General features: G+C 37.3%; 2 protein-coding genes across 2 annotated transcripts in view; one reads left to right on the top strand and one right to left on the bottom strand.

Moving 5' to 3' along the window:
• Window positions 1-6864: 6864 nt before the first annotated feature.
• LOC140233684 (uncharacterized) lies at window positions 6865-10011 on the bottom strand. The gene is made up of 2 exons (XM_072313783.1): window positions 9821-10011; window positions 6865-7302 (listed from the first exon to the last, which is right to left on the bottom strand). Exon 2 carries the CDS (start codon window positions 7264-7266, stop codon window positions 6865-6867), a length of 402 nt encoding a protein of 133 aa, XP_072169884.1. The 5' UTR covers window positions 7267-7302; window positions 9821-10011.
• Window positions 10012-22554: 12543 nt separating this feature from the next.
• LOC140234255 (integrin beta-1-binding protein 1-like) overlaps window positions 22555-27549 on the top strand; it is a 41098-nt gene continuing 36103 nt past the window's right edge. The window contains exon 1 of the mRNA XM_072314315.1: window positions 22555-22839. Within this exon, the coding sequence (XP_072170416.1) occupies window positions 22669-22839 (171 nt within the window). The 5' untranslated portion in view covers window positions 22555-22668. The remainder of the gene's footprint in view (window positions 22840-27549) is intronic.

The raw sequence follows: 27549 nt of genomic DNA, 5'->3' as shown, positions 1-27549 counted from the left end.
GTAAATGTTCGATTTTGAATGCAAATAATATTAAACTAGAAATGACATAAAGTTATACAGCCAATAATAAACTGTGTATTTTGATTTGAATAGATGTACAGTATTTGGCAAAGATTTATTTCTTAGGTATGAATATAAAATCCATCATTTGGCAGGTACGGATATTAAGGATGAATTAAGTCTAATAGAGATGGGATTTTTCTTTATTGGGATTTAGCGAAGAAACAATAAAATTCATCAAATATTTTAAGCTCTGAATGATGGAAGGAGACTAGAACTGAATATATGGAGGATAACGAAGAAAAATTCATGAAATCTTCTAAGCTATGCCAATAATGGAAGGAGACATCAAGAACTGAATGAACAGAGGATAACCATAGCATTTGCACAATAGAATATGATACAAGTCGTTTTTCCCTTCATTTTTGGAAAACATCACAGCCTACTGGTTGGTAACATGTACCGTCAAAACTTGTATATGATACAACACTCACTGGGAGAGAGATGGCTTGTATAACTCTATGGAAATAGATATTAAATTGATATTTCTTACTCTTTGGAACTTTACTTCATGTCGATGATAAGTTACGTGCGTTTTCTATGACGTAATATATGTTATACGAAGGATAACTTATTCTTTTGTTTGTTTTATGGAGGTACCATTCGATGTATAGATTTTGTCACTAGCATGTTGAGACATGTTTTTTGATTGTGGAAAAATTAATCATCTTTTCAAGTTATGCAGTCAAGATTTTGCTTCAACATCAAATCTGAAATAAAAAAAAGGGGGGTGTCAAATCAGAGCAACAAAGAAAAGCGTCGACATAAAAACAGAATCCAAGGTCGGGTAAAGCAAACAATTTTCTCAACTCCTGCTGAGTACAATAAACAGGACAGAATGAAAATGAAACTGCAAGATAACCCGACGATTCAACTTAAGTCGATATCTGTAAAAGCTGGGTTTTCAAATGTCTGTGAAGTAGCGCCAACTACGTCGCATGTCATGCTAGTAGACACTACGGCATTCTCATCGTCAGGAGCAGTTCCGTCCGGGTTCTTTGGATCTTCCTTCCTCGCGTGCGGCGCGGCGGTATTCTCTCCTTTGTCCAGCTTTGGTGCGGGTTTCTTGCGTTGAATTCTATCTCCATCTGAAGAGTCTGCATCGGGCTGGACCCCTTCTCCGTGATCGCTGCTGACAGCAGACGATCCATCGTTGGCGTCTTGGTTGTGCTTCGCACCTCCGTCAATGCAGGACTCCCCTTTCAAACCGGTGTCGGCTCTACTCGACCCTTTCTCGTGGCGTTTTTTCTCCCCAGCTGCTTTCTCCTTATCGTTCTGTGGGTCGATGCTCACCGTGTACACGCTCTCCGCCATCGTACAGTTGATGTAGCATAAGATGATGACGATGATGAGTAGGACTCCCACCACGACCGAAGCGGCGATCACTGCCACTTCGATGCTCGCGAGTCCTCCCAGGGAAGCAAGAGGAGGGACCGTTGTCCATAAAGTAGCTTCGTGCGCCATATTGAGGTATTCCTTTCAATGCACGACTGTAAAAACAAAGACAACAAGCGAAGGCAAATTAGAATGTAAAGCAAGTCAAATTGCGGTTATATTAATCATCCTGAGCTGCTGAGTATTTTGATAGTGAGCTTAGTTATAGATACGAGAATTAAAGACAGAAACTTGATTTAAACTCACAGGAACAATGAACGATGAATGAACAAACAACGAAAACACATTGACATCCTTTTTCTTTACTTTCAAACTGACAATTCCGATTCACAGAAAATGATATAGCTACAAATTGAGACAACGGGGAACACCAATGAACCGTAAGACGCACACAAAAGGGAGCTGAAAAAAATAAACCAAGGAACAAAAAAAAAAAAGACACGAAATACATCTAGAAAGTGATGACTACCCAAAGAAAAAATAAAAGAATAAAGTGGCTTCAATAGCGAAAATGAAAACACAATTAGAATCAAGTGAAAGAAGGAAAGAAAACTTGTAAAAAGAAGAGATGAGGTTAGACATGTTCCCAAAAAGTAATCAAATTTACCAGAATTATACTGTTTTCTATCCATGTAAACTTTGTACTCATGTAGTAAAGATAATGATACTTTTGGTCAATATTCCTGCATGGGCATATTGACTGTACAGTTGTAATTGCTTACTTGTCTAATTAACTTAATTTGTACTTATGCGTGAGAAATAATTCCTTTCTGTTAAAGCACTTAATGACACTCATATCAACCTCTTTAACACGATGGTCTAATATCGTACTATTAACGTCATTATCATAACGATCGGGCCTACTACTAGTAGTGTAATTACGATGATAACAATTACTGTTATTTTCATTACAATAAAAACTATAATTTTAATCATAATTTCTTATCCTATCATTATCTTTACTACATGCGTATAGAGTTTGATGATATAACTATAACGTCATAATCATAACGATAGAGCCTACGTAATTACGATGATAACAAGTATAGTTATTTTCACTGCAATAATAACTATAATATTAATCACAATTTCTTATCCCTATCATTATCTTTAGTACATGCGTATAGAGTTTGATGATATAACTATAACGTCATAATCATAACGATAGCGATAGGGCCTACTAACTAATAGTGTAATTACGATGATAACAAGTATGGTATTTTCATTTCAATAATAACTATAATTTTAATCATATTCTTATCCCTATCATTATCTTTACTACATGCGTTTAGAGTTTGATGATATTACTATACAATACGTATGGACTTACCTTCGCTCGAATATGGTGATGTTGGAAACGACATGGATTGATGCAGAAACAAGCGGATAGAGTGAAGGAAATTCTTCCTGCCAGATAACTGAGAAGATACTTAATCTTATCCAGATTCCTTCAAATTTTCCATTCGGTGCAAGGATAAGGATATTCCCGCAATTCTTGTGAGCAAAGCAAAAATCTTTCGGATGGCAGTCAAAACGACGGAGACCTGATCATCTATGATATGAATGCCTGCTCATTACTACAGTATTCCAAAGTGAATTTTGAGCGTTTGTGCTACATGAACATGCAGTCACTTGTTTCGAGACCGTTAGCATGTCTGCTCGTTTCTTTAAAAATCCGTCATAAACCATCGCGTATCACAGCGTAAACTACACTTGAAATATTTTGAGAACGTCAGATTTATGGTATGTTTGTTTTTATTGTTAAGAGTAGTCAAAGTGCACATTTAATGTTCGGTGCAGGAGCATGACGGTATACCAGGCATTCCTGAGTATGATATGGCGAAATGAATATTGTAATATGAGAGTTTAGACAAATGAACCATGGAATTAGGTGGCAAATATACCTTATGCATTATCATATTGGTATAGCATCAATGTCGAAAAGATGGTGCATTTTACTATGTATCCTGTTTCTCTCCCCTCCCCCTCCCTCTCTCTCTCTCTCTCTCTCTCTCTCTTTCTCTTTTCTTTCCTTTCCCTTATACCCTGTGACTCCTTCCCCTTTTCATTCTCGACTTCTCATATTTCTTTGATCTCTTCTCTCATTCTCTAATCTTATTCATCCACCCTCGTGTATCTTTCTTTCGACATCTTTTAAAACATTGTCTCTGTAGCAATATGTTTTTTTTTTTTTTTTTTGGTAAGGTTACGATTGGGATTTATTTCTAAATTGAAGAATTCGCAGAACAGGTGCACCTTTCTCTGTTTTATTTTCCTTGATGTTAATGTTTTTTTGTACCATTCTGGGGATTTTTTTCTTTCTTTTTGAGAGAACTAAAAACTCAGCAGATATCATGATTAAGTTGGTTGTACTGTTATAGTGACATGACTGTATTAAAACAGATTCATGAACTTACGTGAAGCCTTATCAAAGCACAAAACGCCTTACTTAATCTGAAATATTTAAAATATTACTTGTGTTTTGATCCGCATAATCCAGTGATAATTCAAACATTACTGTTTTCGTTCACACTCAATAGGCCTACACCTTGTACAACGACTACAAAGGAAGATTTGAAATTTGATACGCGCCTTTAAAACGGATAAAGATTATGTCGGGTATACAAATATTTGAGAATCGTGAGTTGGATTGAATCATTAAAAATGATAATAAATCTCGTAAAGGTGTAGGGAATGTTTAAACGAAAGTAGCATTTTGTATATAAATGACCCGACATCACTATATCGGTTGATACGCGTAGAACGACCTCGTTATGCAATGTATATGCTGCGACGTGTATGGTAATAATGTCGCAGATAATGATTATGTAATTATGATTATTGGCAAATTGTAAGAATGACATTCTGACTATTGTAGGCCTATTCGGCATTGTTAATTTTCTAATTTATGTTATGGTTTTGATAAATGTCACACAATCTAATTCTTAGTCGGTACCACAGTTGAATTTGTTGAGTTTATAGGACATACAGTAGTTTCCAAAGTGTCTGCACTCACGCTTTTGAAACATAGCAATCATTCTCAAGAAGAAAAACAGTGAAAATGGTACACAATATACCCTTAGGACGCAAAAATGAAATATTTTATTTTCACGCCCGGCATTTCAGACTTACAAAAGAACACACAAATTGTATACATAAACAAAATTGCAGCAACATGCACATCTGCAAAAATTTCTTTGACATGGGGCACTTAAAAGAGTATACACGGAAAGACTTGCATTTCTCCTTCAGGGCGACAAAAATCAACACACACCAACACACACACACACGCACACACACACACACACCCACACACACACACACACACACACCATTTACCTTGAGTCTGCCCAGGCAAAATACTTGGGTTAGCACGTTAAGCTTATCATACCATGCTAGATTCCTGCGTCTACCGCTTATGAATATAGAATAAATAGGCCTATGATTAAAGAAAAAAAAATACGATAACTATCAGGGCGAGTGCTGCAGCTGCTGCCGTTTACCATCAGTATTACATTCAGTTCAGTCATTCATTTATTCTTCATTCTCATTTTTCTTCCAACAAAACATAACACAGAATTAATTAAGAATAATATCAGATGGAAAGGGGCATAATTATGGTTATAACTCTCCACCCCAACTTTGAATTTGTCTCTCTCTCTCTCTCTCTCTCTTTCTCCCTCATTCAAGTATATAAATTCACACACACGCACACACGCACACACACACACACACACACACACACTTCAGACGCACAACACACAATGCAAAGCGCATCGACAGGTGCGTACATTTATGTTCTCTTTAGATGTTCACAATCATTCACATTGTAAACATAAAAAGCGTATGATATTCTTTTATATCAATCATGCCTGCAGGATCACATGAACCATAAACCTCTTGACAGCCAGCCCCTTTTATTATTAAGGATATATTTCAGTTCTTTGGGGTAAAAATAAAATTCATTGAATTACGATGCAATATGAATACAGATGTCACTTATTGACGGTAAAAGTCATAAGATCGGGAATCTGGTTTCAGATTTAAGTCTTTGTATCTTAAATCCATTTTCGTCTGGGTGTATAATTAATGATAACTTAAACTTGATGATCTCAATACACACTGAAGCAGTGCCATTATGATTATATTAATGAAGAGTTTGTTCGCAAAAACCGATAAGTCCATATTTGCCGAATCGAGATATCTTATCACATAAAAATCTCGGAATAAAGCTTAAAGTATAAGGAGATATTGCTATTTTTTTTTCTCAATAAACCACAACTGTAGACTGTTTATTTTAGAAACAATTAATTCATTATAACTATTGTTCACATCTTATATATCTAACACTTCTTTACGTCACTTATACTGATGAAATTTTTTTTTACATTGATTATTATTTTTTGTATCACATTTATTTTTTCACAAGCAACTCTCTTGACAAAGATGATTTATTTTATTCTTTCCTTATGAATGTGTCTATATCAGATAATTCACGAATGACTTATTTGTTTTCGAGTATAAATATTTTGGCTACAAATTTAGAGTGTATGTAAAATTGATCATTTCGACACTTCGTAATTCAGAAGAGATCAAGATAGTAGTATAGCCACACACCATACTACTTCTCCAAAGCATCGACTTAGGAGGAAACATTCGCCATACAATTTGTACCTCGTTCGACAGCATTCGCAGCGTGATCTCAAGAAGACAATATAGTTTATTCAAGGTGCCTAGTGGGATGTGTCGATGAGAAAAGCACGCCACCACTTGAGCATTGAGTGCCATGGAAGACGACGGCTGTGTACATGCAACTCTCCTTGTCTTGATCAGTGTCACATAATGCTGTGGAAGTGAAGGTCTATAACGATAATTATGGCAGATCATAATGCGAGGATCAACGGCACAAAGTGCAGTCTCCCTCTCTAATCGCTGCATTTTCGTTGATGTTGATAACATCTTTCTTGTAATGGGATCAAATTGCATTGCACGTATGTCTACAACTCTCCTTTTGAAAAAAGAAAATACATATAGACCGAATAAGATGTCAGTCCATCTTCCTCTTGAGGGGTCGCACTTTTATCACAAACAAGAACTTGGAACAGACTTTATGTCTGTTCTATCAGCTTGTCTGTGATGTTTCCCCTTGATCAAATAGCCCAAGGTGCAGTTTCATGACACACTCTTCTCAGGGTCTCGTCACAACTTAGAATGAAGTTTTGTCGGGTGCAATGTTAAATTTTTACCAGTTGACGCCACACCGAGAGAGGGCGTATACTAAGTATTCACAACTTGCGCAGCGGGGCAAAATTCTGGCATCCTTTGTTTTGGCTGAGCGCATGGAGTATAGTTTGTAATAGTGATGAGTTAAAAAGGAAGATGAATAGAATGATCATTGCGTGCATGGCGTCACCCGACTGCAGTTTCTTTGTCTTTGGCGTCTATGCACGTAGTGCTTGCGCATTCTGGTCGTCCACTGCTTGGCTCGTGGGTGGCTGGCAAACTCACTGCTCCCTGCGTAATCGCGAAAAGCTCCCCTCCCAGCAGGCTGGATGGATGATGCTGCGAATTCCCCTTCATCAGTCTCCGTCGATCGTTTTCCATCTCAAATCTCCTCCTCTCCCTCTCTTTCTCTAGCTCCTTCCGCAAACGCTCCGTATGTCTGTGCGACAACCGACGGATGTAGACCAACACGAGGCCGAGTATGACGAGGCAAACGACGGCGACAGACGTGAAGGCGATGGCGATTTTGTCGTCTCTTGTGAGACCACCTGTAGGGTCGTCCGGAGGGATTGTGGAAGACGTGGTCATGATGCTATTACGAAGAGTACCGCTTTGTTATTCCTCCTGGAAAATCAAGATATTAAAGATTGCAAGAACGTGAAGGAAAAGCTCGCTGGTAAAAAGTAAAAATAAGAATAAAAAAGAAATCGCGTGTAGATGTGTTAATACATTTTTTTTTTTTTAATTCCTTGGTCATCTGTTGGTTGCTCAAGCGTTCTGGTATGGTATCTAAATTATTTTCTTGCCTTTTGGGTAGCCTATGCAATTTTGTACATCGACATGGTGATAAGTCATATCTTGCAGTTTTCTTTAAGTTTTTTTTTTTTTTTTAACAACAGTCTTATTAATTTCGTTTTGATCACTGTTTACATTCATATTTATTCACTTCTAACTGCATAACACTGGTTTTGTAGAACAAACTACAGTGCACTCCCCTTATAACGAGCACGAATATAACGAAATTTCGGATGCAACGAAGTAGAATTCAGTGATCTAAACCACCAAGTAGATACATGTATGTTTTTACACTTTATTTTTTTTGGATTTAACAAAATTTCGATTTGTAACGAAGGAAAACTGCCGGTCCCAATGATTTAGTTATAACAGGAGTTGCCCTTTACCTTTAAAGGGGATGGCTAGTAACTGATCAGTGGGAATCAGTGGGAATGCTGGGGGATGATTGTTCCAATTCTTGTGGGATTCATTTAAGAGTACATTATATATCTATTGTTGTGTGAAAATTATTTACTTCAGAACGGTCTCGTATCCAAGTAATGTGCAGTTTAATGCCCCGTCACTGTACAGGCATGCGAACCTGGAAACATTAAACTGCACATTACTTGAATATGAGACCATTCTAAAGCAAATAATTTTCACACAACAATAGATAACGTTACTCTTAAATGAATCCCACAAGGATTGGAACAATCATCCCCCAGTATTCCCACTGATTCCCACTGATCAGTTACTAACCATAGATATTTGAAAGTGAAGGATTATAATAATATCAATGAAAGAAGTCTCCAATCACTCTGCTCCCAGGACATCTCTCTCCTCCTCGTCCTCCTCCTCCTCCTCCTGCAAGATCATTTTCTTCATCTTCTTTCAGTGCATGGTTATCTCTCCTTCTGTCTTACTTTTCATGGAATGGATGGAATAGGGGACAATATATATATATATATATATATATATATATATATATATATATATATATGTATATATATTATATATATATATACATATTTTATCGAACTACTATCAATCTTACTCTCTTAATTTCTACCAAACTTCGGTATTGCTATATTTACCGCATGAATATCTTCGTTGTAAATTCTCCTTTAACACGTATAATCTCATGTAGCAAGATTTATCAAAATATTAATAGTGGCATCAATACAATAATTATTGAAACCAATCTATTCTGTCTGCAGTGTAGATAATATCTGCTATTTTATTGTTCTCTCCTAATGATATGTTTGCCTTTTAAATATACAATGAGTCCTCATCCAATATTGTGCATTGTGCTGCATTTTTCTTTTTAAACCAGCATTCGCAGGTTCTGCGTGCCAGTTGGGGGTACAAAGGATATCATAGCACAAGGAGGACTATCCGTACAAATCTAAAGCGATTCTTCACAGTCATTTATTATTTTTATCATTATTATTAGTATTATTATTATTATTATTATTATTATTACTATCATTATTATTATTATTATTATTATTTCTTTATTTTTTTTTACACGATGCTCCCACGCGATCATTGGATACGGCATAGCTATTTGTTATATAGCATTATATGGTTACCATTATTTCCAATTACACTCAGTTAACTGTTATCATCATTGGAGGTATCGTCACCAATTTCAGCCTATTCTGTGATTGATATTATCATCATCACCATCATCATCAATAGGCCCATTACTCTGATGGGAGACAACACGATCCTAATTACAACTGGATAAAACATAATACTATAGTTATACTAACATAACTCTCAAGGTACATCGTATTTTCAAGCTCAACCCCTCTTAAACGAACGCTTTGTATGGAAATTAAATTCAGAACCATTCATAATATCATAGACCTAAAGATGATAATTATTCATGTACAAACAACATGTACAAATCACTGTATTTAGTTATGAAGATTAAAAACAAAACAAAACAAAACACCGACTGTCGTGTAACTTCAGCTATAGGTCACTGTGCCTGTTGTGGCGTTTAAGTTTGCATTATGCAAACTGTAATTGGCGTATAACAAAATGCATAAATTATTTAGTAAGCTACTTACAGCGTTTTAGAAGCATGAAAATAATAAGCTATACCACATACTTACTTACTTGGGTATACTTGGGTCTAGAGACTGGAAGCAAAGCTTATTTGTCCCTCGTTACATCCAATATACATTAAGTGTGGATATTTATTAGTTTGACGACGTCATGAGGTAAGGATAATAAATAAGAGTATAATTAAGACCCAGATATGCGCCTTGCCATCCCATGGCTACTAGTATACGTATTACTAGTACCAGAGAGGTGTAACTTCCCTGCTAGTACTATCTCGGTTATATAGAACTCTTACCTCTTTGGTGCAATACTACAATGTATGCAGGAGTCATGAACGTTGTTGGTACATCCCTATCGATTCATCTCTCGTGTATACGCCTTGGCAAGTATTATGACACGACTAGTCGTCCAAATTTTGTGTTCCTCCCATTCCGATGAATTCGTATGAAGGAGAAATTTCGCATTGCCATTAATTATCTCTGCTGTGAGCTATCACATCTGGATGTCTACCTCTATGGGTACTATCTGTCGGACCCATACTGCTATTCAGGGCCTACAGCATTGCACTTTAAACCCTGTCTCTATAATTTGTACGGCAACGAATACTGAGGCGTGTGTGTGTGTGTGTGTGTGTGTGTGTGTGTGTGTGTGTGTGTTGCGCATAAGACATGCATAGTACGTGCATCACAGCTGTAAGCGAGCTACACTATTGTCATCTGTCTATTGTTGCGAGTTCGCCCAACCTTTGCACTCTTCTCAAATCTCATTCAGAAGTAATAAGCTAGTGCAGTTAACACGACGAGATTGTATTCTTGGTTCAGGGTACAGTATTATGCCACTGAAACAGGTGCTACGTTTTTACAACTTTCGCCTGACGGCGAATGATCTCCCATTTAAGTCACAATAATTGGTGCGGGTTTCTTTTCAATGGTCCCTCACGTTTATTATTGTCGTCATTGTTACTATTATTACTATTATTATTATTATTATTATTATTATTATTATTATTATTATTATTATTGTTATTATTATCATTGTTATTATCATCATTATTATTATCATAAGAATATGAGGAACAGAAAAAAACGATAAGCACTAAACACTCGGCTTTCAACACTCCAAGTTCAACTTGTCATCATGTATGCGTATAATGTCAATCAAATAAACAATTTGGTAGACATTTCGACAAAATCAGGCATGATACTATAGTTTAAGATATAAATAAAACGAATGTAGGCCCTACCATCAGTTTTAGGATTCTTGCTGTAATGATCGGGAAAGAGACCAAATAAAACTGTTCAATAAAATTGTCTTTGTTTGTGGCTTACTGAACACCAAATCAATTCCTTGTTATTTTCCTATTCTTAAAAAAAAAAAGAAAAAAAAAATCAGCACAGCAAGGTAAGTAAGGCACTTGAGAATATTGAAGCATAATATTGCTTTCAAGATTCAAGTTTCAAGTGACCGGCCTACCTCAGTTTGAAGCTAAGGGTGCTTGCATGTTTACCTGAATGAAAGAATAAGGAGGAAAATATGAGAGATGGGTGAAAACGTTGAACGATGTACAATTGACCATTATCGGGTTTTGCGATATTCAAACCCTTGTAAAATTGTCACGTGGGGGTATTTTTCATAGTTTTAGGTATTTGGTAGGGGAGGGTTGTGCCTTTCAGAAAATATATACTTGGTATTGTTGTTACTGCATTTCCTTAAAAAAATAATGCCGTAAAGCTGAAAAAAGTGACAAAAATGCATATTTTGCGAAAAAATCCCAGAATCACACGTCGTAATTTTTGTTCTAATCCAATTCTAGGGCTTTTTTTTTTCCTTGTGGGTAAGCCCACACACTTAAACTATTTAATCAAGTATACTTCTGCCATGAATGTGTGTATTATTTATCTTGTCAGGAAATGTTGAATTCACCTATGTATGAAAAAGAACGTCTCCAAATGAATTATCTTTTTCTTGACGTAAAAAATTCAGGATGAATATGAAAACATGGGGTGAAGGCCATATTTATTTAGCGTCTTATCCATACTACCATTCCATCAAAATTTTGTGAGTGAGCTGTATGAAATAATCGCGTGGTGGCTCAGTAAAGAAAATTATACTGAATAACCATCAGAGATGTTCAATTGGTTAATGGTGTCATTAATGAAAGTGGATTATGCTTGAGATAAAAACTGGTGATCAGTATGTCAGTGTGAGCCAGGCGACTATGATGATTGGCAATTTCAGTAGCATACTGTCCACAAAAATGAGTTCTGGTTGAAAACCCAAATTGGCAAATGTCTCTGATCAAAACGAATGTCCCTGATTGAAAATCTCTGAAGGGATATTCCCTCGTCTGACACTTACGCACTGCATGATACTTTATTTGCGTGCTTATTTTACGCACTCACGCGCCATCCTGGAATGGAGTCGGCACAGTTCAATGACGGAAATGCCCACAAATCCTGAAAATGTGAGTAATAACAAAAACTTTCCTGGTGTTTGTGCCGATTTATAAGAGATATTATTCCGTAGATTTGCCAATCAGTATCATTTGTGAAATTGTATAATACTTTAATCTTTGGATTAGAGGTAAATTTAAAAAGGATAGACAGTATGTAAGAATCTCCAACACATAGATCAAAGACCGCACATCTCTGAGCAAAATGGAAAACGTCTCTGAAAATTACTGTTTCATGAAATAAAGACATCCACTATACAAATTATGAGAACATTCAGTGGCGTATCTAGGGGGGGGGGGCAAGGGGGGCACGTGCCCCGGGCGCCACTCCTTGGGGGCGCAAAAAAACGAAGAAGAAGAAGGAAAAAAAAGGAAAAAAACGAAGAAGAAGAAGAAAAAAAGAAAAGAAGAAGAAAAAGAAGAAGAAGAAGGAAAAAAACTCGCCCGAAAGGGGGAGGGAGAATGGTGAGGGGGGGGGGGGGGCAGAAAACCAAATCAAACAAGATAAAAACAAAACATGATGATGACGCGGACAAAATGACAATGTTTATTGTGTTCACACAAAAATTCCATGTTCTGTGAGCTGAAATACAAAAATTTTCGGCTCGCTCGCTGCGCTCGCTCGCCAAAATTTATATAAAAAAGAAGGTAAGAACAAAACGTGATGGTGACAAAATGACAGTGTCTATTGTGTTCACACATGTCATTTTATATTTAGCAGGCAAAATGTTTCACGGAGCAGCGGCTGCAATTTCATTCGTTCTGAAGCGATCGCCAATTGGATCAAAAGACGGCGTCAACGGTTTCGAACATACGGGGGGGGGGGCGCAAAAAAACAACAACAAATCAAACAAGATAAGAACAAAACGTATAATGATGACGCGGAAATATACAAATTTCGGCTCACTCGCTCGTACTAATTTAGAGTATTTTTTCAAGTCCTCAGTTTGTTGGTATAAATCGTTATCTGTAAGGTCGTCACTATAATTATGAGATTCAATGAGCAAAAAAATGACAAGAATTCCATGTTTTGTAAGCTGAAATACAGAAATTTTCGGCTCGCTCGCTGCGCTCGCTCGCCAAAATTTATATTAAAAAAAAGATAAGAACAATACGTGATGATGACGAGGACATTTACAAATTTCAGCTCACTCGCGCGCACTAATTTAGAGTATTTTTTAAAGTCCTCAGTTTTTTGGTATAAATCGTTATCTATAAGGCCGTCACTATATCTTGATTAGAATTGTAAGATTTGGTAAGCAAAAAATGACAAGAATTCCATGTTTTGTAAGCTGAAATACAAAAATTTTCGGCTCGCTCGCTGCGCTCGCTCGCCAAAATCTATCAAAATTTATTACATTTAAGTCACCCTCAAAAGGTCCCTTTTAAGTGCTTGAAAAAGCATCATGTGGACTTTGTTTAAAGTTCCTACCGGGATGGGGTTGGGGTTGGGGGTTGAACACTTTTTCAGAAATTAGGGGCGCAATTTTCGTGCTTGCCCCGGGCGCCGTTTTCCCTAGATACGCCACTGAGAACATTAAAGTAACATTAGCTTTGGATGGGTGCAGTTAGTATAATAGGAACAAGTAGAAAAAAAGTTTACACGGGTGTGTTATAACATTAAGAAAAATGAAGCTTCCTGAAAGATGTTGAAAATAATCGAGAGTTTAAAATTTAAGGTTTTCTGTTGACTGAGCAAATGTAAACACATTGCCAGGACAGAAACTATGTTTTATGACTAGTGATAGGTTAATCATGATTATCATGTAGTTTACATATTGAGTTTACATATTTTTTGTGAGAGAAGCAGAAATGTAAGAAAAACAGGTTTAGGTAAGGGACGTTCTCTGAACAAATAGGATCTGTGCTCAAACCAATATTAATGACCCATCCTGCCGAATTGGTGCCTACGTTTGTAGCACATAGGTTCCTCAATCCAAATATAATGCCAATATCTTGTAAAAATTATAAGCAAAGATGTTTACGTCAGATACGTTATATGGGACGTTTTACATATTTTCAACTAGTACAATTAGGAGTAGATCTTTTATTATTCCACAGTAGATGGCCCTCGTATACGTATACATTGTTCTAGATAATTTGCGCAATCTAAAAACAGTGTTGGTTTTATAATTTTGATCAGAGACGTCCATTGTGCGTACATTGTTCTTCCAGTGCATGTCAAATTGATCTTAATATCATTTCAACTCTTTTTTTTTTCTTACAGCAAGATGGGAAGACCGGATGGATTTTAAACGCTCCGAATATTAGAATTAATAATCTATTTTCTTCCTGTTCAGGATCTATAGGCTCAGTCATGATCATGGAGCCTACAAGTTCCAGGCCACAGCCGTGGTACTGGCAAGACTGGACGGACATGTTGGAGGTGCCACCTGTTTACAAAATAATGATTATCCCAACCCCGGTTCCAGGTTGCAAGCGACGCAGTCGGTACCATGCACTGATTGAGGACATTGAATACCAAGTGGAGGAGAAATTCAGGTCAATGTTATAATGCGGACTCTGTTTTTAATGCGCATCACTACGTTTGCGTTTGAGCCTGTGAAATTTGAGGCTTACACGCTAATGAATAAAGGTTCTAATTTGCACCTAATTTGAAACAATAGCAGCACACCTGCGGTGCACCACTTGCACCCTTACTTTTTTATGCTTAATTGCACCCTTAATTAACTGCCTTTTTGAAGTTTTGCTAATTTCTGCAAACAAGTTCTCGTACAGTGGATAAGAATATGCAAATGAGTGAGCTAACCATGTCATAACCTCACAATTTTCCATTGCGGATCGTTTACAAAAAATAGCGAAAAATCAATGTTTCTGTCTTCTGTCTAAAACATGATGCTATTCTTGCCGGGTGATTACCTTCAGAATAGTGATCAGTTAGATATACCCGGATTTAAGCCTCGGGCATAAGAATGTTTGAATGAAAAACTGGAAATTTCAAAATGTTTATGTATATACAAACGTTATGGCAAGTTGTGGATGACATGCTCACTTTGCCATTAAGTTTTGCAGATTCATAATGACCGTTCAAAAGTGACTGTTTCCTGAAAAATTAGCGAAACTTCAAAATGTCGTAACTTCCTTATTTTTGTTGAGCCCGTAAGATTTTATTCTTTCTTATCAGCGACTAACTTACATTTGGGCTGAATTTCCCCTTTAATGAAGCTTTTCCTTTAAAAGTAAAGTGAGATATTGTAGTGATATTTTTGAGGTTTGTAAGACAAATACATGAAAAAAAGGAAAAACACTAACTTCTGTGATGAAACAAGAAAACATCTATTAAGAGTGTTCCTTACTTAGTTTCCTCTTACAACACTACTAATGTATCGCCTTTGAGGAGAAGGAAGAAGGATTAATAATCCCCTACCGATGTGACAGGTAAAATGTGATATTGAAATGTTATCATTGTCAACCTCTTGAAAGAGGTTTTCAGTTAATTTCTGGTCAACAAACAGTTGCTCTTATACTAGTACCACACCGTTCATATTCTTTTTAAGTTTGGTGTTGTGGCAACTGCATTACATTGTTTACAAATATATCTGCCATAGCATACAAAAAAGCGCAGCGGAATTTGACACTTCTAGGATGATGAGTAAAGGTTATTACTTCCAGCTTTCTGAGACCACATCATAACAGTGGCCCAGGTACAGTCCCTAGTAAAAATCCGAACTGGCCCGACATACACATACAATCATAATCACATTAGGCACAGTGGTAAAATTGAATTAGTATTAGTAAATGTGTGTTTACCTTTGTTATGGATTTGGATTACATTCAAAAGCAAACTATTATAATGCAATATTGATAGCGTGTGGGCACACCTGCGTATGCACTGGAAGGTGAAATACGAAGTAGTGGTCATCAGAAACAAAAACAATTCTTGGCATATAGGCCTGAGATAAATGATTTCTCAATGCATGTGGAATGTTGAGTTATGAGCATCTTTGAAAATACGGAGTTTGATGTTTAATTCTAATGATAACTTACAGCCGAAACGTCCCTGATGGAAAAGCAAATGTCTCTGATCAATATACGCGAGTAATTAGGTAAAGTAGTCGAAATTGCAAGTATTTCATGTAATTTTGTTGTCTGTCATTCAAAAGTGTTGTAAGATCTGAATGATATGACAAGAACAGGTTTGTAGTTGATTTTTGGTCATTTTTTTCTAATCCAAATGTACCTAATTATTATTGTTACTGCTGTTATTTTCATTGATATAATGTGATAGGCCTAAGGATATGACAGTCCCCTGGCCACTCTTGATTATATTGTCATCGTCGTCCTCGTCAGCCAATCAGATGCAAGGATTTCAGTAGCTTTTAACAGTCTGTCAGACAAAATACCTGACAAAACGCTTCATGATGCCCCCTCATCGTTCACGTAACCATTATTGAGGAGCTGCTGTGCAGCTGTGTGACTAAACCGACAAGTTGGATGGCCTCTGGCTGGGCTGCCCATCCAGTCCGCGACCTCCAAAAAAGACAGTACGCGTGATCTGCATGCTGCCCTCTATCGATCTAGGCCCATAATCATATCACACAGCGAAATAAACACAGTCCGAGCTCCACCTGCTTGAAAAAAGTTCTTCGAACTTCTGTGCGTACATCATTCCTAATACCGCTGTAAGTTACCAATGTTTTAATTAACTTTTGCATTTTATATGTCCAGCTACCTCACAGAATTCAGGGCGCCAAAGTTTATGAGTTGTTGATGTTAGCAATTCCGAACAGTTGATTCCTAACTCCTGTTACAGATTCTTCCGAGTACGTACACGTACGTTTAAATACATGGCCACATAATACTAGTAACATGGTTAGGCCTATATGATAACCGTGTACAAATTTCCCATGGCACGACGACGCGACGGCAACCCACTGCCGCGAATGCCGTGCCGCCAGCGCGTCGCGAGGATTTGTCCGTGCTGGTGTGCCATGGTAAATCGTACAGCGACACGAACGATAGGACTTTGTATAGATGTATTTGTATTCTCATCATACCCGTGTACATTAACCGAAATCGCAATAGCTTGTTAAAAATAGAACTCACTAAAAATCAAAGGACGTATCATTTAACAAGTTACATTGTAACTGTTGTGGGGTTCATGCGCTAACATGTACTTCCGCGATTCCGCATGAAGCATCATCTGCAATCTGATATTGTGGACGGTGACACAAACAGGACCGTATTTGTAGTTGTAACTTTAGTCCAATGCAGTGCCAGTCCACCTTAAACTGCTTTTCACAGGATTCACGGTTTACACAACTAACGTTAGATTTTACAGCTATAGACCCTAACGTTAGATCTAGTGAAATGTAGGGCAGTTAATTTGTACACTTGTGTTGTAACGTAGTGTGCAGGTCTCCCTTCATGCACAAAATAACTAATGTTAGGCCTAATGTTTATTGAAGGAGTAGGCCTAGACTAGTAGGGTCAATACACCGCTGATGCAAGGACAAGTTGTCACGTTGTAGAATGTAGGCTAGAAATATACAATGTGCACTGTACACTGTAAGCGCGTAGAATAGAATAAAAAGGTACCCTATAAAAGTCAGACAGAAATTTGTCATGAACAAAGTCCATAAACTACATGTAGTTGTGATTCAAGGAATCAGACATCTACACTGTAGATATATTTTAGAAATCTAGACCTAGATATAATTCTAGATTAGATAGGCCTACATACAGGGGTGTATTGTATCTAGGATTTTTTCTGGGGGGGGGGGGGTCGTGATCATAATTTTTTTTACCTTTTTGCAATGAAAAATAGTATGCAAAGAAAATATTGTAAGGTGCATGTGCACGCATTCGAATGATGCTAGCTAGACCATACACAGGAAATTTTTTTCCGGGGGGGGGGGGGGGGGAACAAGGGTATGTTCAGTATTTATGGAAAACACGCAAACGCAAGCAAGGGAGCAGATGAGCATAATGAGAGTGTTGGCCCATACGAAGGATATTTTTCATTTTTAGAACTGAAATTCAACAATCTGGTGCACTTTTTTTTTTTTTTTTTTTGGGGGGGGGGGGGAAATATTTGGAAAATTGTTAATCCAAAAGCGAAAAATATATGTATTCAATGATAATCAGAATGGCTACATTGTAAATTGAGGGGTCTGTCACCATTTTTTCCCATCTGCGTGTGATAAGTCAGGGAAGATGGAGAGAAGGGGAGGGTGTAGGAGGGAGTGTCCCCCTCCCACACAGGGAGTTTTTGCATTTTTAGAACTGGAATTCAACGATCTGCGTTCATATTTTTGAAGTTAATATTCAGTCAAAAAGTAAAAATTAGTATTTATAAGAACGATTTGAAGGGCTAAATTGTGGTGTCTGACACATTTTTCTTTACATCGCGTCTGCGTCCTTCACTGTGTACTATCAAAGTCTATGGAGATGGACTGAAGGGGGAGGGTGTGGGCCCACACAAAGGAGATTTTTCAATTTTTTGAACTGAAATTGAACAATCTGGTGCACTCTTGTTCGGGGAAATATTTAGAAAATCGTCAATCAAAAAGTAAGATAAAATATTCAACGATATTAAGAATGGCTAAATTGAGGGGTCTGTCACCTCTCTGTTTTCCATTTGAGTCTTTACTGTGTGCTAAGTCATAGAAGATGGACGGAAGGGGACGGTGTGTCCCCTCCAACAAACTGGATTTCAACGATCTGGATGAATTAAGGGGTTAATCACTCAAAAAGAAAGAAAAAATAATATTTAACAACAATGTGAAGTGCTAAACTGTGGTATCTGGCACCTTTTTTTTTTTTTTTTTTCACCGCGTCAGCGTCCTTTCACTGTGTACTATCAAAGTTTATGGAAATGGACCGAAGGGGGAGGGTGTGGGAGGGGGAATCTCCCTCCCACATGAGAAAAGTTTTGCATTTTGATAACTGAAATTGAACGATCCGGTGTACACTTGTGATATGTTTCGTGAAAATTAATTATCAACCAAAAAGTTAGAAAACTGAATGTTCAAGAACAATGTGAATGTTGTCTTATGTCACCTCGTTTTCCGCGTGTGTATCTGCACTTTTTCAGCGGAGATAGACCAAATGGGGGGGGGGGGGTGGGAAGGGGTAATTCTCTCCCATATGAGGGCTCTTTATTTAGGACTGAAATTGAATGATCTGGTGCACACTTTGGTGGAATATTTGTATAATTGTCAATCAAAAAGATAGAATAAGGAATGTTCAAGACTAATCTATATAGTATCTTTCATCTCTTTTTTCGTGACCTGCATCTTCACTGTGTACCAAGTCTGTGGAGTTGGACAGACCAAGGAGATGGTGCTATCTCTCCCCCCCCCCCCCCCCCCCCACATGAGGGAGCTTTTACATATATTATTTAGACTTTAATATTCAGCTATCTGCTGCACACTTTCTGGGGGAATATGAAGAATATTGTTATTTTTTGGATAAAAAGGGTGAAAAACAAATACTCAACAAAATGGGAGTGTCTGAATTGTGTTTTTTCCCCAGTCACTGTCACTGTATACGGAGGTGGAAAGGGCAGAGAGGGGATGGGAGTGGTCCCCCTCTCACATGAGGGAGCTTCTGCATTTTTATGCCTCCGCCACGAAGTGGTGCCGGAGGCATTATGTTTTCGGGTTGTCCGTCCGTCCGTCCGTCCGTAATGAATTTTGTGGACAAGGTAACTATCAAAACCTGTTGAGGTATCCTAATGAAACTTGGCATGTATGTGTATTAGGGGGTGAAGTTGTGCCTATCAACTTTTGGGTGCACATGCTCAAGGTCAAAGGTCAAAAGGTCAAGGTCAAATGTGACATAAAATTTCACTATTTCCACCATATCTATTGAATGCCTGAAGATATTTTCTTGAAACTTAGTGTATACATGTATTACCCAATTAAGATTCTCTGGTGAAAGTTTGGGTCATGAGGTCAAAGGTCAAAAGGTCAGGGTCAAATACATAAAATTTCACTATTTCCACCATATCTATTGAATGCCTGAAGATATTTTCTTGAAACTTAGTGTATACATGTATTACCCAATTAAGATTCTCTGGTGAAAGTTTGGGTCATGAGGTCAAAGGTCAAAGGTCAAAAGGTCAAGTAAAAATATTAAAACTTCTTTTTTTTCTCCGTACCTTGGAAAATTGTTCAAGGTATCTTCATGGAACATAGTATATACATGTACTGACTGGAAGTGATTATCTAGAGAATGTAGGGTTCATGGGGTCAAAGGTCAGGGGTCAAAGGTCAAGTGCAAGACTTCAAAATTTTACTATTACCCTCATATTCATGCAATGCCAGCAGGGTTATTTTTTTACACTTGGTGTATGCGTGTGTAACCTAATAGAAATTCTCTGGAAAGTTTTTTTTTTTTTTCTCTTTTTGCCTCAAAGGTCAAAGATCAAGTGAAAGTGCTGAACTAACTTTTTCCTCCATATCTCGGAAGTGACTCAAGTTACCTTGAAACTTAGTACATATTATGCATGTTCTACCTGAAAGTAATTATCTTATGAATTTTAGGGTCGAGGACCAGATGAAAATGGTAACAATTTACTATTCAATTCAGAAATTTCACTTTTTCTCCACACTTGTACCTTGAAAATTACTCAATGCCTAAATGTATGAATGGGTCAAAGTCAAGTTAAAGTCCTTAAATCCCTAGATACATGCTCTCTTATTCATCCAATTAAACCTACGTCAAGGAAGGTGAACAGTCAACACATTTGTGACAAACTTGTCATTCCAATATTTTGCCAATTTTGTGAAAATGTAATCACACAGTGTCCACATGTACTATCTAGACCTATTGGGAAAATCATGCATTATGGCGGAGGCATACCAGTCGCCAAAGCGACATTTCTAGTTACAATTGTAATTCAACGGTATGGTGCACACTTTTGGTGGAATTTTGAGAAACATTTCAATATTGAGGGAAAATCTGAATGGCTAAAACATGGAATCTGCCACGTCTTTTTTCAGTGTGTGTGCCTTTGTTGTCTATGGAGGTACATAGCGCTAGAGCTCACTGACAGTAACAAAGCTGCAAGGTAGCCTATGTAAGTTCAAACAGTACTACAACTGTAAAGTACTGACCTGACTGGCGTGCAGGTCAACTACTCGTGACATGTCAAGGTTTGTGTTGCTGTTCATCACAAAGTAGGTCTAGCCTATAGAGAAAAGGCGACGCGCAAACAATGATCATGTGTTGCTCCTGCAAACAACTGGCACAGGGCGAAGCTCGAGTAACTTTCAGCCAATTGTGATAAGTTGCTGGGAGACACGAAAATCGATTGCAGCGCGGCTTGAAGTGGATGGCAGACTCGTTGCAGCACAGTGTCAGAATGGCTGGAATTGGGTTAGAATTATACATCACGCAATTGGCAAAGGTTGTTGGACTCTTTGCTGATGGGCAGTCAGTATTTTTTTTTTTCATTTAGGTCATTGTGGAAAGGCCCTCAGAAAAAACAACTGTATAGCTTTTGCAAAAATGTGGACCTTTTGAAATTGGGGGGGGGGGGGGTCGTACAACCCTCACAACCCCCTTGCATGTACACCCATGACATATGTACACCAATGTACATGATAATACAAATTATAACTACCAGTACTGGTATTAAAAAGTCCCACTGCTATAATGTCAATAGGTGTCTATACACCTAGCAAAACTTGTATTTTGAGTTTTTAGGGCTGTCACAATAATATTGCACAATAAAAAAAGGAAATTTTCGAATTAATCTCAATGTAGTGAATTGCATATTTATGGGAGATCTTATTTTTCATTCATTTATTCATTATACAGAGTTTTGTTTTCATTGCATAAGATAGGGTGAATTGTAATGTCAATTCAAATTAAATTAATTGTACAGGCAGTGTTTAAAGATTAAAGACTGTCCCATTTGCAACCCTGAAAATTAGATTCCTTTCATTATCTGATGCAGAGATTTACTTCAGACCTTTCCTCTTGAATGATAAAACAGGAAACTATTTCTGATGGGGGGGGGGGGTGACCAATAGATTCCCAACAAATTTATAAAATGTTACGCTCACTAAGCAAACTAAACTTCCATGCTAAGCAGACTGTAATTGTTCAATAGTCCTTGTACACTTGCTTGTTATATTCAAACCACCATTGTTATTTTTTATTTGAAATTGCTTCAAGCTATGTTTTTATCTTCTTATACTGTAGTTCTGTGGTATACTCCAGTCTCCTGGATTATTGTAGTTTGCTAAAATTGTATCTGATTGTTCTTACTTTTACCTAGATAACATGAAATAACTTTCAAATGTCACTAAGCACATCTTTTTCCAATTTCTAAATCATTACAGGGTGGTCCCATTATATTATTGTTATTGTAATGTTTATGATTATGGTTATGATTGTGATTAACGATTATTATACCGGTAATTATTACTATTTATTTGACCAAGTAACTTTGACATCTAGTGTACATACAACTGTATCATACAACATTACAAACACGAAACCAAAACCAGAATGAACATTATAAAGGAATGTGTACTGTACATGTAAGTACGAAATGAGTATTAATTTATAATGTTACATCCTTTTTTTTTTAATAGGTTACAACAGACTGATGGTCCTTCCCTCGTGATATTGGTTGGTTTAACCCACCTCTCTTTAAATAGCGTACACATAGCTGTGCTGAAAGCAGCACAGATCAACAGCGCCCCCATGTGTTCATGAGCTGCTGCGCTGGGTGCTCTATGTTCAAGAGGCGGCGCGACGGCGGCGTGACCAATCACCCGGTGGCGCCAGTGGACCAGAATGTGCTCCATCCCCGCCCTTCCTCGCTGCTTCAAGAGGATCCACATCTCAGCTACCCCAGCAGCAACAATTCAGCGCAAGTGAGGGTGAGACTCGCCCCAACAACATTTGCATCTAGACATCTTTTAATAGAACACTCCCACCTCATTAATATTGGTTCCTCGTTCTTGCTGTAATCCAGAAAATGCATCGTTTTGTGTGCAGTGATTTTCAAATAAATGGTTAGACTGTGTTTCTATGAAGGATGTTGAAAGAAAAGAAAAATAGGGGTTCATTTCAGTTGCTCCAAAAAATATGTTAGCTCAATGTGATGTTCAAGGTTTAAGTTGCCTGTTTCTTTGTAAATTGTAGTTGCTCTAAGATGGCAAATACATTGTACATGACAGGTAAAACTTATTTTACAGTGTACATGCAAAACAGATAGATACAAACAAACAAACAAGCAATCAAACAACCAAACAAACAAAGTTTACATTGTTTTGTCAGACATTAATGGGCAGAATTTGTAGATTGATGACAAACACTGCAATGTTGATAAAATTGCAAACAAAAAAGAAGAGAGAGAGAAAAAATACCAGAGAAAGCAAACAAAGCATAAAATACTGAACATTTTTGTGACTGCTTGGATTTTTCAATGCATGTAGCAACAGATGCATGCAATGGGCATTGGAGACTGCTACAGTAAATTGCAAACTTAGACATCTTGTGTGTGATTCTCATCAATTCTGTATTATGACACACAAGATCAAAAAACTCCCAATTTTGAATCAAGTTCTCATAATCTGTCCTTGGAAGATTGCATAGTGGCTGTTACCCACTTAAAAGTGTATCTTGCTCAAAGCAATGGAGGCCATTTCTTTCTTTCTTTCTTTTTTCTTTTTTTTTTGAGCATCTGTAAAGGAAAATAGCAAAGAGAAATACTTGTGACATTTCACCTACAATGGAGAGTTTATACAAATGTAGTGTAAGTACACATGATGTTCTTTCTATGCGTTTAAGCGTGTGAATCAACATGTACTGTTAAATTCAAATGATTGTGTGTCACTACGCCCTTGACTCACAAGAGATATTAATATTATTATTATTTTTTTTTTACTTTCTTTTCGGGCAAGTAAAATTCATTTGTTCATACAATTAATCTGTAGCGGTTTGAAAATCTGCTTGCCTGACCGGGCAAGCAGGCAAAAAAAAAAGTTTTGTAGCACCCTGCATTTTCATTGGATTGTGAGGTCATGTTTGTTTTTCTACATAAGCAAGATTTTGAAGGGACAGTCCTCTCTCTCCTGATATAATACATGAGATTACGTGTGCACCGGCGTGTGACAAAACTCTTCTGTTTCAAGCATTTATGTGTATTTCCTCTGAGTTTGAAATCAGAAGAAATCGGGGATCTGGGCTGTCTAATCTTCGATTCCGCCTGACCGGCCATTAATCCGCGCGGAAATGGACGGGAAATCCATCCCCCAAGCAGTTCTTCTGACTTGCCAGCGCGCCTCTCTCGATCCATCCATTTCCTCCAGACGAGGCGCCTAATTGCCCGTGGTCAGTGAGATATCAGGGCCAATGCTGAGCTACTATATCTTGTTTCTCCATCCGGCCACATCTGAGTCTTGTTAGCAGGAGTTGATTTACGATGGTGGCGCTGCTCAATTAGTCAGGGTTTTTTTTTTTTTCTTTCTTTTTTTTTTACCTTTGTGGCGGCCACAATTCGGTCATTCTTGAAGGTGAACAGGAGTTCCGTTGCATTTCGGAAGAATTTGGATGACTCTAAGGGGTTCAACACTCACACTACTTGCAAGCCTCGTATCTACACACTACCTATTAAAGTGTACATTTACGTGTTACATAAAATATTACAATCTGTTTGCCATTGTAGCAAAGCAAAACATTTTATGCAGGAAAGATAGATCTCCATTTTGATCGACTACTCGTACATGTACTACAATGATGAGATCTAAAGTGGCTGTGTGTCTCAGCTACACCGTATGTGTACATTGTATCAAAATCAAGCATTAATCTTGTGTTTATTTCACCATTGACATACAAATTTTAGGTTTTTACTGCAGTTATTCTTTGTGTAAACATTTTTGTCTACAGGTGGACTTATACATATACGTATATATTGTTGTAATGTATGTTTTTATTTTGTAGTTGTAGTTTGTTTGTTTCTATTTTTTCCCCATCTGCAATAAATTCAAATTGAATCAAATCTCATCAAATGCACCTTTTTTTGGGGGGGGGGGGTGGGGGATGGGGGAGGGGCTGGATGGGCAGATTCAAGGCATTACATGTATTTACCATTTGCAGATTTAAAAAACAAGAAGCTTTAATTCAATATTCAAAATAGTTCTAACAATAAAATGTGAGGGATAGAAACAGGCTTAACAGCCAATGTAAAAATTTGAATCAGTATTATCAGTCTTATGGTAAGTATTGGTAAATGTACAAAATATGAACAATACGGTAATTACAATGAAAATGTATAGGGGCAATTCCACGGTAACTCGCGTTACAAATAATGGGTACATTTATGGGATAATGTGCCAACATCTTTGTAATTGGAAGGATCCACAAGTTACTTTTTTCATCATTGGTTAAGTAGACATACACCAACTAAATGAATCCAAAAAGAAAAATAAAGGACAAACATGTTGGGATTCTTGAATCATTTAATTTTGGTAACTCGCGTTACACAAAAAGGACATGGTCAATTCTATAAAGGCCTCTTTTTGGAAACTCTCCTCATACTAGACAATCCTGATAAAAGTTTTCCTACCTTGAATTGATAGTGGGTTAGGACTCATGAATTAACACTATCAAAGTTGAGCAACAATGACCTGGTAAAATGTAGGGAGCCTTTATATCGGTAACTCGCGTTACGGTAACTCGCGTTACATTATGTCCACTAACACAGGGTGACACAAATTGATGACATACAACTGTTCTGATGGCACTGAATCTTGTGTTGAATATTTTGAGAGATGCTTAGTACATAGTAAAATGAATAAATGTTAAACAAATATTTTACTAATCAACCCAATTGATAGAGAAGAATGTGTTTAAGACTAAAAAGAGCTTCACTCCTCAAAGAGACCCTGAATATGTTTCAATATATACCCAGATGATTTAGGTATATAAGTACATAATTTTTCAGAGTGTAAAAATGAAAGATGTTGAAATTCTTTTAAAAACAAAACATAAAAGTATCAAACCCTATTGACAAGTTTACAAAAAAGCCTACAATCTTTCAAAATTAAAATCCTGTCTTTTTGAAAACTCTAATTTCTTTGCAACTGATTGACAAATAGACCAGTTCGTAATTCCACTTTGCGCATGAGCAGAAAAAGTTCATTTGTACCAACAGGCATTTTGGTTTGTAAATTCACTGATATAATCATCTGTGATGCGATGATTATTCATGTGATCCTTATCTAAATGATACTTGCCAGCACATCCACCTGACAGCAAGAATGGTATTTTGCAATATAACTTGAGGAAATAAGCTGTTACTGCATTCAGTACAAAACAATGAAATGGATGCTTGCTAAATTATAAACTGATGGGAGTATTCTGATCCCCTGATCCAAATGCAAGTTCATTCTTTTTTTGAACATGAATTCCATAAATTGTTATGTCGGGCAAGTTTTATGCATTATGCCGCTTTGAAAAAGAGTGAAGTGCCGAACCAAATGAGAGAAAAGAAAGGTCATTTGTACCAATGTGTACATGAGCTACAGTGTAATTACGAACTGGCTTATTACCCTACATTGTACATCAACTTGAATAAGCACTCAATTGATCAGTGTTTTAGTAGTAGCCATGATAAAAAAAAGTCATGGGCGTGCATACTCGAGCAGTATTCGAACTAAGACCTCCTGATCTCCGGACGGGCATCATCTCGGAACTAGACCACCGAACTTCCGCCCGACAAGAAGTGTTGGTTCTAATCCTTATATCATGCAGCGGGTACTGCATAATTATTCAAATTCATGAAATTCTTTCGTTGAGATGTAATTATTGCAACTAATTGACAAATTGCCCCACATCAACATAATAAAAACTGAATTGATCAGTGTTTTATTAGTAGCCATGATAAAAAATCATGGGCACACATACTTGAGCAGGCCGGATTCGAACCCACAACCTCCTGATCTCCGGACAGGCGTCATTTTCTCTAGACCACCGAATAAGTATTAGAACCAACACTTGCTGCTTTATAGCATTCTGTAATAAAAATTCTGTAATACTAATGCAGGAATTTCGGAAGATAAATTTTAGGTTAACCTTGTTCACTGCTGGATGTACATGTACACATGCAGTGAAAGCCTGGATAGACTCCTCAATGTGGCATGTGATCAGTGGCCTTGATGCTAGTATTATACAATCACAGTTTATTAGGCTACTCTCCTTTGTTTCAGTCCAGCATAGTGTGTATAACACTGGATTTGATTGTTTTCACCATGATATAGCTCAATTAAGTGTTAAAATTTGCTTACGTTGGTGGAAACTTGTGTTTATAGTCGGTAACTCGCGTTACATACCGGTAACTCGCGTTACATGGTAACTCGCGTTACACTTTTCATTGACATTTTTTAATGTGATGACAGTGTTTATTCAAGTCAACATCCTGTGTACAGTCTCAGGGTGTGATGAATTTAGAAAATTATGATTCCCAACAAATTACCTCCACTGCTTCCTTCAGAATGAAAAATATTTCTTGTTTCGGTAACTCGCGTTACATGGCTCAAGGGCTGAACTTTCAGGTGGTGATAAAAAATTTTTGAAGGTGGCATAGA

The sequence above is a fragment of the Diadema setosum genome, chromosome 10, assembly GCF_964275005.1.
Source record: "Diadema setosum chromosome 10, eeDiaSeto1, whole genome shotgun sequence".
NCBI classification, from domain to species: domain Eukaryota; kingdom Metazoa; phylum Echinodermata; class Echinoidea; order Diadematoida; family Diadematidae; genus Diadema; species Diadema setosum.
The sequence above is the reverse complement of the archived record's forward strand: the minus strand, read 5'-3'. Positions and strand labels throughout refer to the sequence as shown.

What these genes read in the sequence shown, in the direction of transcription:
- LOC140233684 (XM_072313783.1), bottom strand. Translation starts at nt 7,266, where the DNA reads ATGACCACGTCTTCCACAATCCCTCCGGACGACCCTACAGGTGGTCTC.